The sequence below is a fragment of the Ixodes scapularis genome, unplaced genomic scaffold, assembly GCF_016920785.2.
Source record: "Ixodes scapularis isolate PalLabHiFi unplaced genomic scaffold, ASM1692078v2 PGA_scaffold13__105_contigs__length_92229423, whole genome shotgun sequence".
Taxonomy (NCBI): domain Eukaryota; kingdom Metazoa; phylum Arthropoda; class Arachnida; order Ixodida; family Ixodidae; genus Ixodes; species Ixodes scapularis.
In genome coordinates this window covers 30,896,483-30,912,906 of record NW_024609839.1, presented here as the reverse complement: position 1 = coordinate 30,912,906, position 16,424 = coordinate 30,896,483, and the positions used below count along the sequence as shown (strand labels likewise).

General features: G+C 49.9%; 1 protein-coding gene across 3 annotated transcripts in view; it reads left to right on the top strand.

The window, feature by feature from the left end:
- LOC115326886 (sterol regulatory element-binding protein 1) overlaps nt 1–16,424 on the top strand; it is a 37,613-nt gene that overhangs the window by 6,948 nt on the left and 14,241 nt on the right. The window contains exons 5-10 of one of the 3 annotated variants that reach the window (XM_029987829.4): nt 1,311–1,443; nt 4,221–4,344; nt 4,441–4,601; nt 7,558–7,762; nt 12,076–12,233; nt 15,121–15,376. In XM_029987829.4, the coding sequence (XP_029843689.2) occupies nt 1,311–1,443; nt 4,221–4,344; nt 4,441–4,601; nt 7,558–7,762; nt 12,076–12,233; nt 15,121–15,376 (1,037 nt within the window). Of the gene's footprint in view, nt 1–1,310; nt 1,444–4,160; nt 4,602–7,557; nt 7,763–12,075; nt 12,234–15,120; nt 15,377–16,424 lie in introns of all 3 variants that reach the window. The other 2 variants (XM_042289831.1, XM_040499796.2) reach the window with 2 other exon arrangements.

The following is a 16,424-nucleotide window of genomic DNA, read 5'->3' as shown; positions in this document are numbered from 1 at the left end:
TCCACTCATTTTATTGTACTCTCAGAGTTACACTCCACTTCTTGACATCCTTATTTTTTCGAATTATTTCCGCTTCAATTTATAATGTGCTCCTTCACCTGCATGCCATTTGTGTGCCTGCAGGCAAGATAAAAAGGAATACTAACTGAAAATAATTGGTGCAAGAAATAAAAAATGCCAGAATGTCACGTCGTGTAGCATGCATTTGGAAATGCTGCCAGAGTCTAGTCAGCTTTCTATCACGTTTACTATGCTCGCCACTAAATTCAAAGCCAAAAAGTCTCGTAAATAAATTTTAAAAAAAAGTAATTGGAATATGATCATAATGTTTTGGTTTTTTCTATATATACAGGCATTACCAACACATGTGCCAATTTTTATCGGAATCCTACTAAAAAGTTTTCGTTGATCCCTATATCCTGCCATTAACCTGTCATCGTGGTGCCTGAAACGCATCTTTGACCGGTGCATCTGCTGCGCCCAAAAAAGTGGTCCCTCGATCTCCACCCGACAACGTCTTAGAGGGGTTATGCTGTTGCCGGCTGCAATCCTGGCAGTGTCGCAGCATCGGTGCTGGACGAGGCGGGCGCCATTTCCGCCGCAGACAGTCCACGGAAGCTTCAACATTTGGGAGTCGGGAGGCCGCAACGACAGCGGCAATCGCGTGCATTCATGCTCTTTGCGGGACACTCAGACTTTTTTTACATCATTTGTTGTCATTTCGGGACCACTTTCGACGTATGGGCAGGGTAGGTTGCTAAACGGACCGGGCTGAGACGCGTCCCGAGCACTGTACTCTCGCCGACCGTAGAATGCCACACGGGTGGGAAGTTGCAGGCCCAACCTGGCCCCAGCTGGGTGGGTTTACGAAAGAAGAGCCCGACCAGAGTACCGCTTTTGTCTGTCTCGAGTCCGGCCAAGATCCGGTTCAAGTCTGGCCCGGATCTGGCCCAAGCCGAGCTCGGATCTGGTTATGGTCCGAACCGAGTCCAAAACTAATTTCCGCCGGCGTGCCCCGAGCCCCGGCCTCCTCCGTACTCTAAAAGAAGCTGCACGCTCGACCGGTTCCCTCGTGGTTAAGCGGAGGCGCGAGAATTTGCGGCTTCCTTATACCAAATTACGCGCAATCCAGCGGCGACTGACTTTTTATTGCGATGGAGCCGCAGTCCTTTTGCATGCACGGAATCCCTCATTTGAGTGTGTCTGCTAAACGCAAACGGGGAACTCGGAGATGGCCCGAATTTGCCGTCCCACGTGGCGGCGGGACGACGGGCATAGCACGTGACCTCTGCCCGACTGTGTCGTTGCAGGGTGGTTGCTGTGAAGCCCCCCAACAAGGGGGAGAAGCGTAACGCCCACAACGCCATCGAGCGCCGTTACCGCAGCAGCATCAACGACAAGATCGTCGAGCTCAAGAACATGGTGGTGGGCCCAGAGGCCAAGGTGGGTAGCTCAGCCCTTCCGCGCATTCGCACAAAACAACATTAAAAAAAAAAAAAAAATTTCTAAGAACACTTTTTTTGTTTGTGGTGTTACTCGAAATGATGTTTATTGCTGATGTTTTAGTTGTTTTTTTATACCCTAGTTACACTAGCGCTCTCAGCTGCCATTAAGCAGATTGTTGGCATCTCCCAAATGTTGTTCAGCTCAACTGAGTTGTCCAGTGTTGCACGGTGCATAAGCCTAACAACCCTGGTCCAGAGGCACATCGAGGGACGCGGTTGAAACCGAAACAAAACCAAAACTGATGTCACATTACCTTTTTTAAAACGTGAGGCATATGACTTGTGTGCACACTTTTCATTCATCATGAACGTTTAAAACGAAATAAAAGGAACTTTTTTTTTGTTCTTAGATTAAAGTGACGATAATCTGAACGTTTCACACAAATTCAGGCGAGAGAAATATGATGAAAGTCTTACCGGCACCAACATCACAATGGCCGCCCCTGTCGAGCTTTGACTTCCCCCGTGATCGTTCTAGCGGCAGCTCTGGCCCCGAATCATGCTTCCTCCGACAATATTTGCTGCTACAATCTTTCTAGATATCCCCTCAAATCTTCCACAATAGCGAGTGCTTCGCTGGGACTGGCTATGGGCAACAATGCGATAGACACAGCCATTTCTAGCTCTATTAGGGCGAACCTTCATCAGTTAACTGTGGTGGGCCAACTCAGTTGAACTCGATGATCGTTAGCGGCTCAACGACACTTGGCGCCGCCGTGTAACTCCATTTGATCACGATTGAGTCAACTGTTGTTGTCTTAATGACAGTTAAGAGCGCTGGGATAACTAGGGTAGTAGTCGTTGTAGTTGGCGTTGTAGGGCATCCGTCGTTGATTTTGCCAAATCCTTGGAAAAAGTTTCCCATGGCCGCGGGAATCAAACCCGTGTCTGCTGCATGTGAAGTGGAGGCGTTACCATTGAGCTGCTCTGCGGTGTTAACGACCCGCTCAAGACATAGGGTTTTTGTAGTGCCCAATGCTCGTTGCACGCGCTCTCTGAAAAAAGAAATAGCCAACAACAAAATGTCGTTGTAGCACTGAAGAGCTTGTGCCAAGAGACGTGCTTTGACGGTCACCAGAACAAAAAACGCAACAAAGGCGTTTGGAACAAAATTGCCAGATATCTAATTTCGTTCCAAACGCTTTTGTTAAATAAAAAAAAAAAGGGGCAATATTTATATTGAGAGAGTCATTTTAAGTTGGAGAGATTCCAAAACATGCTTGTATTTCGAGACAACTGCCTTGAAATAGAAGCGTGTTTCAGAATTGCTCAAAGTAGTCTTGCGATGTAAATATTGCACAAACTTGTCTTTTTGCCCTGGGAGACCTGAATTTTTAAATGCCCCTCCGGGCATTTTTTAAAGAGTATTTTGAACCCCACATTACGTATCCCCTCGACCAGATAACAGTTGCGAACTTGCCTTAGGTACTCCACAAACTAACCTTAGTAAATATTCACCCCTGCAACTGTCGAGCATGTGAAACATGCTGCCAGGCAGCATTGCTAGTCTAGCACACATGATTTAAGGGACGTGCTTAACCTCTTGAGTGCCAGGATAATTTCCCGCATGCCGAAGGCAAATCTTGGTCTCACTAAATCTGTAGCATGCTCTGTGAAGAGTGTTTGTTCATAAAAGACACTTTTTTATGGGTAAGAAGTTAATTGATGACTGCTTGCTTCAAACCTGCGAGATATTTATCGTATTGTACTTTTTGAGGCCTGGTACTACGCAGTGTTACCTGGACCTCGCACCCTGAGGTCACCCTTTTGAGCGGCCCTACTTGGTCTCTGTTTATTCAGAACTGCAACTCCCTTGTTTTCACAGTCGTAGAATATTGAGTTCATGAGTGATTTCTAGATCTCAGTGTCCATCGTGATGCGCGGGGTTGAACGACATAGATTAGCCATTCTGGAACAACGAAGGAGCATGCCTAAATGGAACTTGCCAAAGTAAAAAAAGAAAACTATGTGCCATCAAAAAGTGACACTACAAGATAAAACATTGCTTTCATCGGAGTTGGGATTGGCTGGGAGCTTACCAAGACTGAAACCACACCGGAACGCGCCCGAGTATGCTCAAACGTGGTGCTCAGAGTTAAAATACACGACCTGGCCAGATGCTGACTTGTAGCTTGTTTGTATAAGAGTTTGCTCGCGACTTTGCGGTGTCTTCCTCCTTAGGTAAAGCTCAGGAATGGGCGATAAGGGCATTAAGAATGAATAGATGAACAAATGTTTTAGAGCGCAGCTCTTAGGCACCCGTTTCTGGCTTGAGCAGCGTCGACGTCACAGTCAGAGTAATCGCGGGTTGCATAATGGTACATTTCCCATAGTGACGTCATGTGTGATGTCACGAGTGATGTCACGAAGGTCACTCAGTGAGGTCACGACAAAGGGGATGAGCTTCACAGGGAAGGTCAGGTCCTTCACAAGTGACATCACGAGGGCAGAGGGAGGGAGAGGAGGAGAATGAGAGTGCAAAGAAGAGGGAGGAGGAGTGGAGAAAGAGGAGCATACCCTCCTCTCCGTACACTCCCTTCCTCAAGAGCAGCGCTGTAATTCAGCATTACAGGAAATTGTAAATGTCTCATTTTTTTGGGGGAGTTGAATGCCCCTTTCGCTGGAGGTCACTCTGGAGATGTGGCCACCTCGCAGACCATTCTGGGAGGGAACGAGGGGGGCTGGCTGACCGACACCGCGCGTGTCCCCGTGCAGCTGAACAAGTCCGCTGTGCTGCGCAAGGCTATCGACTACCTGCGCTACCTGCAGAACGCCAATGCCAAGCTGAAGCAGGAGAACGTGGCCCTCAAGATGGCTGTGCAGCGCACGGGGGCCTCCGGTGGGTGCGGGGGGCGGAAGCGGCGGGGTTCCAGCCGTCGTGCTGGCCACAGTCGTTTTTTGGTCACTCCGCTCACGGCGCATGCCCCGCGTGCAGTGGGAGACATCCTGCAAGAGGCCAGGGCCGGGCAGCAGGCGGTGGACTCCAGCCAGGAGGCCATGACCCCGCCCTCCTCGGACCTGGCCAGCTCCCCGGACCATGCCCTGGATGAGAGCAGCAGCGGACTCTCGGAGCCGCCGTCGCCTATCCGGGCAGAGGTGGGTCGCCGAACCTCAGCGTCTCGGTGCACTCGTGGAGGTCGTGTAATGCGGGTGTCATTCGTCGCGGAGCTGGCTGGAAAAATCAGTGCCTGCACGTAGCGATCTCAAATCTTCACTGAAGGTGTGTTTTAGTGATGAATTTTTACCTCGCGAAATTTTAAGGTGTAGCTCTCTTTCTGTGAGAAATGAGATCAACATTTTTGCCACGGTCAACGGCAGGCAACGGAGTTGTCGTTGAAACGTTTTATTTAGACGAAACTGAAATGAGTTGTTGTGTCATCTGAAACATTGGCTTGAGGAGGGGGAAATGAGGCAAAAAGGAGAGATGTAAGAGAGGGAGAGTTGTATACACAAGGGCAGACGACCGAGTTAACGAGGGTTGTGCTCGTGGCGCCGTCTCCCAACAAGTGCAGCGAACAGGCGATGCTGTTGCCTGCTCGCTTTGCCTGTTGCCAGTATCTTCAGCTTCTTGTGCTAATTGCACCACTTTTTGCGATTGTGCTTTCATTTGGGAAAACTATTTGTGTACCGAAAGAAAACAAAGTGATAGCTCTATGATCATAGATTTGCACAGCAAAAATAAGCTAGTACTCGGAACCGATTTGTGCACGGCATAGCATGCCTCAACCAAATGTGATACGTTATGCAAAACTGTCTCTAGGTCTTTTTGCCCATACTTTTCACGGTTGCGTTCCTCACGTTAGTGGCTCAATCCAAATGCCTTGGGGCGAGGGTGCGTCGGTTGCTCCTCTCGGCGCCGAAGAACATGGCGGCGCCTCGGTACTCGCGCTGCAAAGCTTGAAGGAGCGTTCAATTTGACATTCAGGCTTTCGCATTCAGAACTCGTGAGGAGCGCTTAGGTGTGCTTAAAATTTTTATTATGTCGATCAACCAACTAGCCCAGCAATCCACTATTTTACAGTATTGTTGAATGTCATTTACTGTATTTACTCGCATAATTAATGCACTCCCCACAACGGGTACCAATATTTGGACTTGTTTTTCCCTCACGCAATGAACGCTCCTCCAATTTTTGACTCCGCGAGTCTCGAATTGCGTCCAGTTTAGCTAGCCACCACGCCAATTTTCTTCTGCTGTCAAGCAGTCAGGCCAAGTCAAGCCGCTCTCGCAATGGCTGCAAGTGCGAAGTGGCACAGTTGCGGAAGTGATCAACCGTGAAACCGAGCGGCATGCACACTTGACGAAGCTTTGGGTCGAGGAATTGCCCAGCCCCGAACATTCTTCGCCTATTGGATGCATTGATACCTGTGGTTCGCTTTTGGACAATGAAATTGTGAAAGTGGTTACGCCTAAAAACAATCAGGTTGCTCTCCAGGTTGAGTGAGCTTCGTAGGGCGCTTTTCCTTCGGCAAAAGGCATGCTGAAAGCACCCTAAAAAAAGTTGGCAATTTATAAAGCATGTTTACTGTGGCACGCCCCCGAAAAGCCGTGGGTGCGCCTCCATCAGTGGAGACGTGTCACAGTACCTTGCCGTGTCATATTGGCACCTAATATGACATTCACACAAAGTGTGTAAATGCAAAAATTTTACCCTGTGTGTAATGTTAATTTTTTGGTCCTTGAGGTCAGCCTTCTCGGTGGCTCCGAGGCGAGAGCGCCGGCCTACGGATCCCCAGGTGGCGGGTTCGAATCCCGACCGAGGTGCCCGCAATATGACGGAGGCTTATTGCGGAGAAGGCGCCGTGTAACCGAGCTTTTGGTTGCACGTCAAACGATCCCCAGGTGGTCGAAATTAATCCTCAGTCCTCCGCTGGGGCGTGCCAGATGCCCGTCGTAGGTTTGGCACGTAAAACCCCCCAAATTTGACTTGTCCTTGAGGCCATCCTCAAGGTCATCCTAGAAGTCGTCCTTGAGGTCGTCCTCGAGGTCGTCCTAGAAGTTGTCCTCGAGGTTGTCTTGGAAGTCGTCATCGAGGTCGTCTTAGAAGTCGTCCTTAAGGTTGTCCTCTAGGCGTCGTCCTCGAGGTCGTCTTAGAAGTCGTCCTTGAGTATGTCCTCGAGGTCACCCTAGACGTTTTCTAGGCATCATCCTTGAGTTCGTACTAGATGTCGTCCTAGACGCCGTCCTCGAGGCGTTGTCTTAGACGTAAAAATAACAGCTTTGCTGGTCCTCCATCTTCACGTGAAGTGGAAGGGCTCTACAGTTTTTTTCTTTCTTGTTTTCTCGTACCGTCTGCAAAGAAGTGTTCACCCTTGCCCTGGCCACCGATCAGGCAGCTGGCGGTATTGATAAATAAATAGAAGATCTAAGGGAATTTGTCCTGGCGCTTAACGAGTGTCACGGCAACAGCAGCTCGGTGTGTGCGTAATTTGCCGTCATTGCGGCACAGTTGTCTTTTCTGCTCTGCCTCCCAAGCACGGTTCTGAGGACCCTAGCCATTTTCCCTTCCACTCCTCCCACTAATCCTTTCGGTCAGAGCTCGGTATTCTGACATCCCCATGCGCTTCCGTCTCCTTCTTCCCCCGGTTTCTAGCTGTATAGTCGCTGGAAAGGTGAGAATGGCGGGCGTTTGTTTGGAATGCCCGGCCTTGAGCACGCACTCATTGCCTCTTGCCATGGTGTGGTGCCGCGTGCTCGCTGGAGGCTCATGAGACATCTAAGCATTATTGCAGTAGAAAGAAATCAACTCTATACAACCTTTAATTTACTCAAATTTGTCCTGTTGATAGCTCAGTTGGTAGAGCGGTGGACTATAGAGGAAAGGATTTTTGTCATCTATAGGTCGCTGGTTTGAGTCCGGTGCGACGGGAGAAACTGTGTTCTGTTTTTAACTTGGAGGCGGCTAAAAGCGATTGTGCAATTTATGGCGTCGTCGAGAGTTCTTGAAAGGGACGCCCATGCGATTTCCTGCTGTTTATTACCGCTGCCGCCGTAATAAACAAATTGCGGCGAAAAGAGCAGTTCTTTAAAAGAATGGCCCTGTCTCCGTCAGGTGTCCGCTGAGGAGTTCCCGGGGGTGGAGCGGACGGCCATGCTGCACAGCTCGCGCATGGTGTTGTGCGTCTTCGTGCTGGCCCTGTTTGTCTTCGACCCCGTGGGCTGGCTGCTCGCCGGAGGAGGCTCCCTGCCGGCTGCCACCTCGGCCCACGCGGGCGGGCGCTCCATCCTGTCTGCAGGACCAGAAGTCGACCCTGCCGGTAAGCGCGGTGCCACCCTTTGCTCGCGGGCGCCGCAGCCGCGGCGTCTGGAACGCGTCTCCGACCGGTGCGTCTGCCGCGTTTTCCAAAGTGGACTCTTGATTTCCACGCGAGGATGTCGTGGAAGTGTCGTGCTGTTGCCTGTTGTGGTCCCAGTGGTGGCATGGCAGTGAAAGTGGACGCGGCAGCTGTTCTGCTGCAGGTTGCTCACCCGCTCGACAGTGTGCAGGAGCTTAGGCAGGCAATAGTCGGGACGCCACGACGGCAGGGAGGTTGGTTCACACATTTGTGTTCCCTCGTAACTTCTTACGAAGAGAGGACACTGGCACCTTCCATCGGGTAACCCTGGAACCACTCCCGATCTGTGTGACGAGAGTGGAGGTTTTGCGGTATTTGCGAGATCAAGTTTACGCAGCACCATCTATGAGAAACAGTCGCTTGTAACTTTGTCAGAGTTATTTCAAGCACACAATGAAAGAATGATGCGTAAAAGTGAATGGGTGCATGTTTGGTAATACTGCCAAACGTGTTTAAACGCGCTAGCTTTATAGGGTGGGTGGTGCCCTTAGTTCGGGGGGTGCCTAGGGCAGGGTTTTGTATATGGAAACGGATGAAGTCACAACATTGTCTCTTTGTGACGCTGCTCGTGCTTCCCTTCAGCACCACCCACAAACAGAGTCTTTGTGCTAAATTTTATGGGTCACCAAGAGGCGAAGTGTGCTTTCCTGCCTTTTCCACTCATCGCTTCGCTTGCTCTTTCTTCAACCACCTGGCTTCCATGCCGGTGATCGGGGTTCATCCCCTGGCACTGGGTGCTCTTTTAAAGAGGTAGGTTTTTACGACTCGGGAGCCGCGTAAGCACGAAATCTGTTGGTCAGTCCGTCCACAAAACGATTTTGAAGAAGAAAGGCAACTGGTGCCAGGGATTGGACCCCGGTCACCTGCATGGAAGACGAGTATGATGTTAAGTGAGCTACGACCCATCACACAAAAACGGGAGGAGCAGAGCAGGTGGTGTGAAAAGAGTGCATGGAGCGAAGACGGGTGGAAAAGGCAAGAAAGAGGAGCAGACACGGATGGTGCAGAAAGCATGCGGAATGAGAAGGGGTGGAAAGGGCAGAAAAGAGCGCTATCCTTCTCTTGGTGGCCCAGAAAATTTAGCACAAAGGCTTTGCATCTGGGCAGCGCTGAAGAGAAGTGCGCACAGCACACAATTGTGCGACGTAATCTGTTTCCATACAAAATTCTGCCCTAGGCACCACCTGAACAAAAGTGCCACCCACCCCAGGCACTGAAAAGCTAAGGGTCATGCTGCTCTAGGCGCCACCCAAACTAGGAGCACCACCTACCCTATAAAGCTAGTACCACATTTGAACGCATTTGTCAAAATGACCGAACATGCACCCAAGTTTTTTTTTCAGCGGAGCTGTTAAGGGCTAGGTTCCCCAGCATTGTGTCCGGTACCAAACAAATGTCGACACAAAACTCCGGACAGCTATCGCCATCTAGGAGCGACGGCGGCAACCAGACAATTGGCTTGCCAGTCTCGCACATAGATGGCGGCAACTTTTCCAGTGTTTCCACTCTGGTTTTCACCAAAGTGGAAAGGCTGAATTTCTCTAGGCGTCATCCTAGATGCCGCCTTTGAGGTTGTCCTAGACGTTGTCCTTGAAGTTGTCCTTGAGGTTGTCCGAGAGGTCTTCCTGGAAGCCATCCTTGAGGTTGTCCTAGAGTTCATCCTTGAGGTCAACCTAGACGTTTTCGAGATTGTCCTAAACGTCGTCCTAGACGTCGTCCTTGAGGTCGTCCAAGAAGTCTTAGAGGTCGTCCCACCATAGTACAGCTTTGCTGGTCTTCCTTCTTCACCAAAATGAAAAAACTGAAAGTTTTTTTTTTTTTTCAACATTGTCAGGCGGTTACGGATACAGTCGCCTTCCGATTATTCGGACTTCGCAGGGACCAAAAAAAACGTCCGAATAATACAGCAGTCTGAAAAATCAGCAGATTGAAAAACTTGCCCTTATTACTTTCAAGTGGGCTTAAAAAAGCCATAAAGAGTGCCTTGCTTCAGGTTACGCTTGCGTGTCTTGTTTTAGGTTATGCCTCCGTTTGCGTTCGGCAACTTTCTGTTGGCTTGAGAATTGTTACCTTCTTTCCTAGCGTTATGGTTGAATACTTTCTGCACTTCTTAACAACGCATCGTGGCGGCAGAAGAGCAGATGGGGCCATGATGTCCAAGCCAGCATTGTCCAAACGAGATGAAAGGCGCAAATCCACGAGCGCAAAATGGCGACTGGCAACGCGCTTGGGCGGAGGTGCGAAGAGATGGAAGTAAACAAAGCAAAATGATAGTAATGATGATGATGATGTCGTGCAGCTAAATGGAAAAAAAAAGGCTAGCATAGCGTTACCTAGCAGTAGGTTTCGGGAGTACTCAAGAAGCGCTGTCAAACCAAGCCAATCTATTTGCAGCCAACGTAGAATTCAAAATGGCTGCTTCTCGGTGGCGTTTCCCGCTGATCGCTCGTGACGATTTTGTCCGAGAAGTCTTAACTTTTGGACTTCAAGCTGTCCGAAACATTGGTCGTGAATGTGCACTATTTTTATGAGCTAAGTCACGGTTCCTCCTTTAGGTCCGGAATATCAAACAAGTTCGAATTACCGAAGTCTGAAAAAACGGTCGGCGACTGTATACCGACAGACATGTTTCGTGCTTATGCGGCCGCCCGGAGGTTGGTTGACCCTATAAAGCTACCTTTTTAAAATAGTAAAATATATACGAAGGTGCTACCCGGCAGATGGCGTCAGTATGCCAGTGTGTTCTCAAGTCGATATCAGTCACGAGGGAATGTGGGGCACACTAGCGCACTCAAGCACGAGTGTGCGAGCCAGCCTCGACGCTAACGTTTGCTCTACCTTCCTAGACGGCCAGCCGCCAGAATCGCGACATCTGACGACACTGCACACCGATTCCCTCGAAGTAACTATACTCCGTCTCACGATAACTTGGCGAACTGTTGAGGCTACGGCCCACAAAACCCAATCGGGGAGTCGGAGCGAGGCACGTGACAACACAGCACGGAAGTGTGTGTGTTACTGCACAAAGGAACCAGTTATTGTCTGCTGGCCAAGAGTCGTCTGCTGCGAAATTAACCAACTTCGAAGTAACGTCCACCTCCGTAACATTTCCGTCCGCTAGAATAGTGAGCTCTTTGGGAACAGCTCATGAGACAACCAAACGCTCAATTTACCCGCAAATCTGCGACAGGTGCTAATGCCAGGGCCCAGTGCGATGTTTCGTGTGGAAACAATCGATTGCACGGCTGTGATCGCCAACGGCCATGGTGCCATAAGGAAAAACAAATCGGGAGCGAATACGGATATCGAGTCAATTTTTGGTCTAAGTATAATTGAAACTCATAAATTCGTCTATATTTAATCCTTATTTTTAAAATAATCTCGATAGAGATAAAATCACAGGAGTTAAATTGCCGAAGAGAAAGGAACCTAGAGCTACTTTTTGTTTGCGGACGGTGCTGTTGCCGTGGTGGTAACGAGACCTCCGTGGCCTTGACCGTGAAGTGTTATCACGTGACTTGCTCCCACACTCTTATTGGGTCGTGCGGGCCGCAGCCTTCACAGTTTGCCGAGTTATCGTAAAACGGAGTATAGGCCATGGATTTTCCGGTGCTTATTTACAGTCTAATCCCATTAATTCAAACTCGAGGGGGCCCAAAAATTTGTTTCAATAAAGCAAAGTTTGAATTATCAGAAGTTCCCTCCCATAGAGATACATAGGAGGGTACCTGCATGTTAGTTTGAATTTTCCACAAGTTTGAATTAAGTGAGTTGACTGTCGTAAGAAAAATCGGCGGATCTTTTCTTTTTTTTTTTTTTGCGAATAACTGTGTATTTTGGAGATCAGTTTCGAACAAATGCTAAAAACGGTGATTATTGCTGAAAAAATTCCATTAAAGACCGAGAGTTCGAGTCTAAGATGGGAAAGTTTCTTGTCTTTATAGAAAATTTCCCAGAAATCTGTGTTTTTCAGTTAACAGATTTTTTTATTCTCGACACCGACGAATGTGTGTCAGCTTTTTTCGGTTGTAACCGAATTTGTATTTTTGTCACTGACGAGCGTCTGTCGCTGTTTTATCGGTTAAAACTGGAACGTCTGCGGCGTAGGCGTAACCCGTTTCCACTTCGGGACCGCTTTCGACGCACGGGTGGTACGAATTGCCGAACGTGTTGGTCGTAGACGCATTCCAGGCGTGGCGCCGCCACCTCGATCCCTAACCCGTCCCGGGACGCAGGCTGGTCCGTGCCCTGGTCGTGGCTGGCGAGCGCGGCGGTGTCCCTCTGCTGCCTGGCCTGGTTGCTGGTCAGGGGGGACCCCCTGGCACGACCGGGGCCCCGCCAGCAGTCCGTCTTCTGGAGGCACCGCAAGCAGGCCGACGCACACCTGGCGGAGGTGAGGCCCCTCCCGGGGACAGTCACCGGGCTGCATTGCGATGCCGCGGTCCTTGGACAAACCACTTACCGGTCCGGAGTTTGCCAGCTTCCGCCCCGTCGATGAGGAAACCAAATTACGGGCGGTGCTTTGTCCGGCTCGTTTTTTTACGGAGCTCGGCGTTTGCCCAACATGAGGTTTGCGGACTAGATTCTTGTTTTCAAACTATAGTCGGTGACAGGTTAAAGAGTTCAGGGGAAGCTCTTGCCTCCCCTCTTCGCTTTAGCAAAATGAACGCTGGAGAGGAGGCGACCTTCTCTCCGGCGTTTGCTCCACTAAAATGGAAAGAGGTGGGAGCAGCTTCCCCTGAGCTCTTAGCCCTCCATTGATTATAGGTTCCTAGGATGCATGGGGTTCTCCGAAGCACACTCCCAGGTTTTTCAACATCCCAAATATCCCCGACCGTTCCCGTCTCCCGAGTAGCGTGTTCTATCCAGTTTAAGCACTGTTTTAGCGGACCTGAGCCATTCATTGAGGTCCAGATACGAGCCAAACACCCCCCAGTAGGTGTATAGGTGCATCATTGTTTACGAGGCCCGTAGTCTTCCGTTTTATTGTACCGATGCAGAAGCCAGGAGGGGTTCTTCCACTGCCATTCGAGGCAGACAAAGGTTCCTCGAGATGGAAGACCTTCAGAACCCCCGCTTTGCATCAAATTTCTCGATCGAGCGCTGGGCTCATATTGGACACCAGGGCTGTGTCGGCGTTCGGCCGGGGCTCGTCTTTAGTCAGCGTTTTCCCGACCATACACAAACCTCGGCCAAACGCAGATGCGACCTTTGACTATGTCAGCCGAATGCCACGTCGGAAACAAAACGAATGATTTGTGTTGTCGTTGCCCTTGTCGGTTTAGTTTTGACCTGAGCTGCTAGCAGTGCACCAATTAGATCTCCTCCCCAGTGGTCTGTTGCAGGTTAAAAAGATCTCTGCTCGTCAAAATCTTCTCCTTTCCAGCATTTGCTGTGCTAAAATGGAAAGAGTGGACGGCTTTGTGGGAGGAGCTTGAATTTGCATTCTTAAGCTGCGACAGAGAATAGTCAATTTTGTCGCAGCCGCCACCGCTGATCCATGCAAGAATAAAAGAAAAGAAAAAAAAATCTTAAAATAGTTTGGCAATTTTTTTAAGCAGATGTAGCACCCTTCGCGTAATGTTACAATTATTCCGAAATAAGGTGACCCCTAGGTGTCGAGTATGGGTGGTGTTTTCAATCGTCCGTCTTTTCGACGAGTTTGTGGGGATTCCCTAAAGAGCAGACGCACGCGGCAACTTAAGTTCTCCAAGTCCCCGAGCTATTCAATCAGTGCGCCAAGAAACTGGGGAGAGAGAGGACAAGACGAGAGTGTGCGGGGACGTCGAAACATCACCGAGCTGCGGTTAGAATTGTTTTGGGTAGACCTAAAGCTAGCTGTCTTTGTTTCCACTGCACACGTCGAACGCATTCGAATGCGAGAGCCAAACGGCGGGTGCTGGCGCTCCGCGTTCTAACGTGTTGGACGGGTGCAGTGGGGACAAAGGCAAATACCGTATTTGCACGAATATAACGCGACCACGAATATAACGCGAGGGCAGTTTTTGATGCCCCCAAAAAGAAAAAAAAAAATATTATTACTATTATAACGCGAACCGATGCCGCGTCAATTTCTCGCACTCGGGGGCATAGCAGAAGTGAAAAGTCAATGGAAATAGAAGAAATATCAGTTTATGTTTTGACTGCACTTATCCTCACTGCTCAGGTCCTTCCGTTTACAATCCACTTGGCGACTACGCAGGTATGCAGCAGCACGGCAGCTGCTTGTCCGGTAGTTCTTTCTTCTTCCATGGGAGCTCCTCGGCAGCCCACAATCCAAACAAGGCGCAGGAAGCAGAAGCACCAACACACAAACACCAGACCACTCTGGAGCAGAAACTAAACAATGCGCAGGCAGAGAAAAGACAGCTGAACCCGATACACGATCACACTTCTTGTTCTGGTCCCTCTTCGTAAACAAATGCCTCGTGTTGCATGGTTGCGTAAACGCGGTCGGTGGTCTTGGCTTGGCTGGTGTTGACTTGACTTGGCCCGGCTTGGCTTGGCTCGAATTGGCCAATGCCCGCATTCCCGCATGGCGCGCGCGCGTGCGGCGTGCGCGCGCGCGTTGTAAAAACACAGAAGCGATGAAAATGCTTTTTTATGTTTTCTATTCGCCCCTTCACGTGGCCGAATGGCTAGAAAATGCCCCTCCACACCCACTTCTTTTTCCATTGGACCTTTTGCGTTGAGCCGGAGGGATGACTTTCTCCTCTGGCTTTCTCCAGACTCGCGCGCCCCGTGGTTGAACTCGATTCCGAATATAACGCGAGGTGCGTTCAGGAGCACGTAATTTCGAAAAAAAACTCGCGTTATATTCGTGCAAATACGGTAGATTTAGGTCTACCAACTAATCATTCCAACCAGAGCTCGGCGTACTGACATTCCCGCGTGTTCTCGTCTCCTTTTCTCCTTCTGTTTTTTGTGGCATAGACTCCTTATGTTGGCAGTGTGCCTCTGGTGGTTCGATTTTTCCCTGGGTAAAAGGGTCCCATGGTGCGACGAAAAGATTCCAGACCAGGTACGGTGAAATACCACTTGATCATTCTTGGAAGGACCTCAAAAAAAAGTTTGCGTGAAAGTTCACTTAGTCAATCGGCAAAATGGGGTTTTGCCTGAAAATTTTACGAGAGTTATTTATTCGAATGATTTGTTCAACAGGAGTTTTCTCGAGCGGTGTTTTACCGTAACACAAGGACCGTGGAGTCACTCGAGACAAGTTTGGTTTGCACACCGCACCGAATCGGAGTGCAGCTTTGCCGAGCTCGCCTCCCTCGCAGGGCGACGGGGTGCGTGCCGCTGAGCAGCTGTGCCGCTGCCTGTGCTCCCTGGGTCAGCGGGGGGACTTGGGCCTGCTGGAGTCGCTGTGCGGCGTCTGCTGGCAGGGGCTCAGGCAGGCCCTGCACTGGGCCCCCCTGGGGCTCTGGCTGGAGCAGAAGGCTGCGGGGGGCCTGGGCCTGCACCCGGAGGAGAGGGCCCGCATGGCTGCACACCTGGCGCTGGCTCACCTGCAGCTCGGCGAGCTTCACATGCTGGGTAAGGGCTCTCTCCTCGCCGTCTGCACGGGGCTCTAGACTCGGTCAGCGGAGTGCACCGACCGGGCTTGGGCGACGGAAGCGCGGAGTTGCCTTCGCGAAAGACCAGTTGGGTCGCTCCGTGAGCCTCGGCCTCGACTTTACAGTTTACGAGCCTCGGGCAGCACTGGTACGGTGTTTGGGACGCGTCTCCAACTGGTGTTCTTACCGCATCCAAAAATGGGCTACTCGGTCCACCCGACTGCACTGCAGAAGCGTTGTCAGGTGGATATCGGGGACCGGGTGTGCGACCAATATCGCCTACGCTCGGCGTCTGCCATATTGCACTACGTTGTTGAGGCTAGCATAGCTTCCAAGGTACCTTGTCATAGCTGCTCGCATGTGCAGATACGAGAGAAGTCGCATACACGCGCTCTCGCAGTAGTGTTCAGCTGCACTACTGCGGAAGCAAAGCCAGCCTTTTCGACGTGACACAAAGTACATTGCACCGAGTGCAGAAGAAAGTGTCTTGCGTCGTTGCGTGACGAATAACGTAACACGAAATACAGTCGATATAACACGAAATACAGTCAATATTTATCTGCATCGAGCACAAGAAATATGCATCTTGTGTGCAAATACATTAGATGAAACCAGCAAAAAAAAAAAAAAAAGAAGCGAGAGAAAGACACTTTTGTACTTTGCTTTTCATCAGTTAACAAACATGACATACAAACAAAACAATTTAAAGCGTTATGCAAGCCACATCATTCCGTCAATGCCAAGTACCATGTTTTCCGGACTCCGTGCAAGAGTGGACTATGCGAGGAATAGTTTGTTTCCCAGATTGTTCGTCATCACAAGATGCGGCAGATTTTGTAAGCGACCTTGCTTCACGACATCCCGTCACGACCAAATACTATGCTTGCATTTTTGAATATGTGATACCTAAAATGTATAATACTGTAGGTGTTGCGAACCAATACAGAAAAAATGCTGGGTCACGTTCTTTTGTTCCCATAGATGGTAAAATCCTTTCCCAAAGTTCTCAATAAATTTTGTTGGCCATA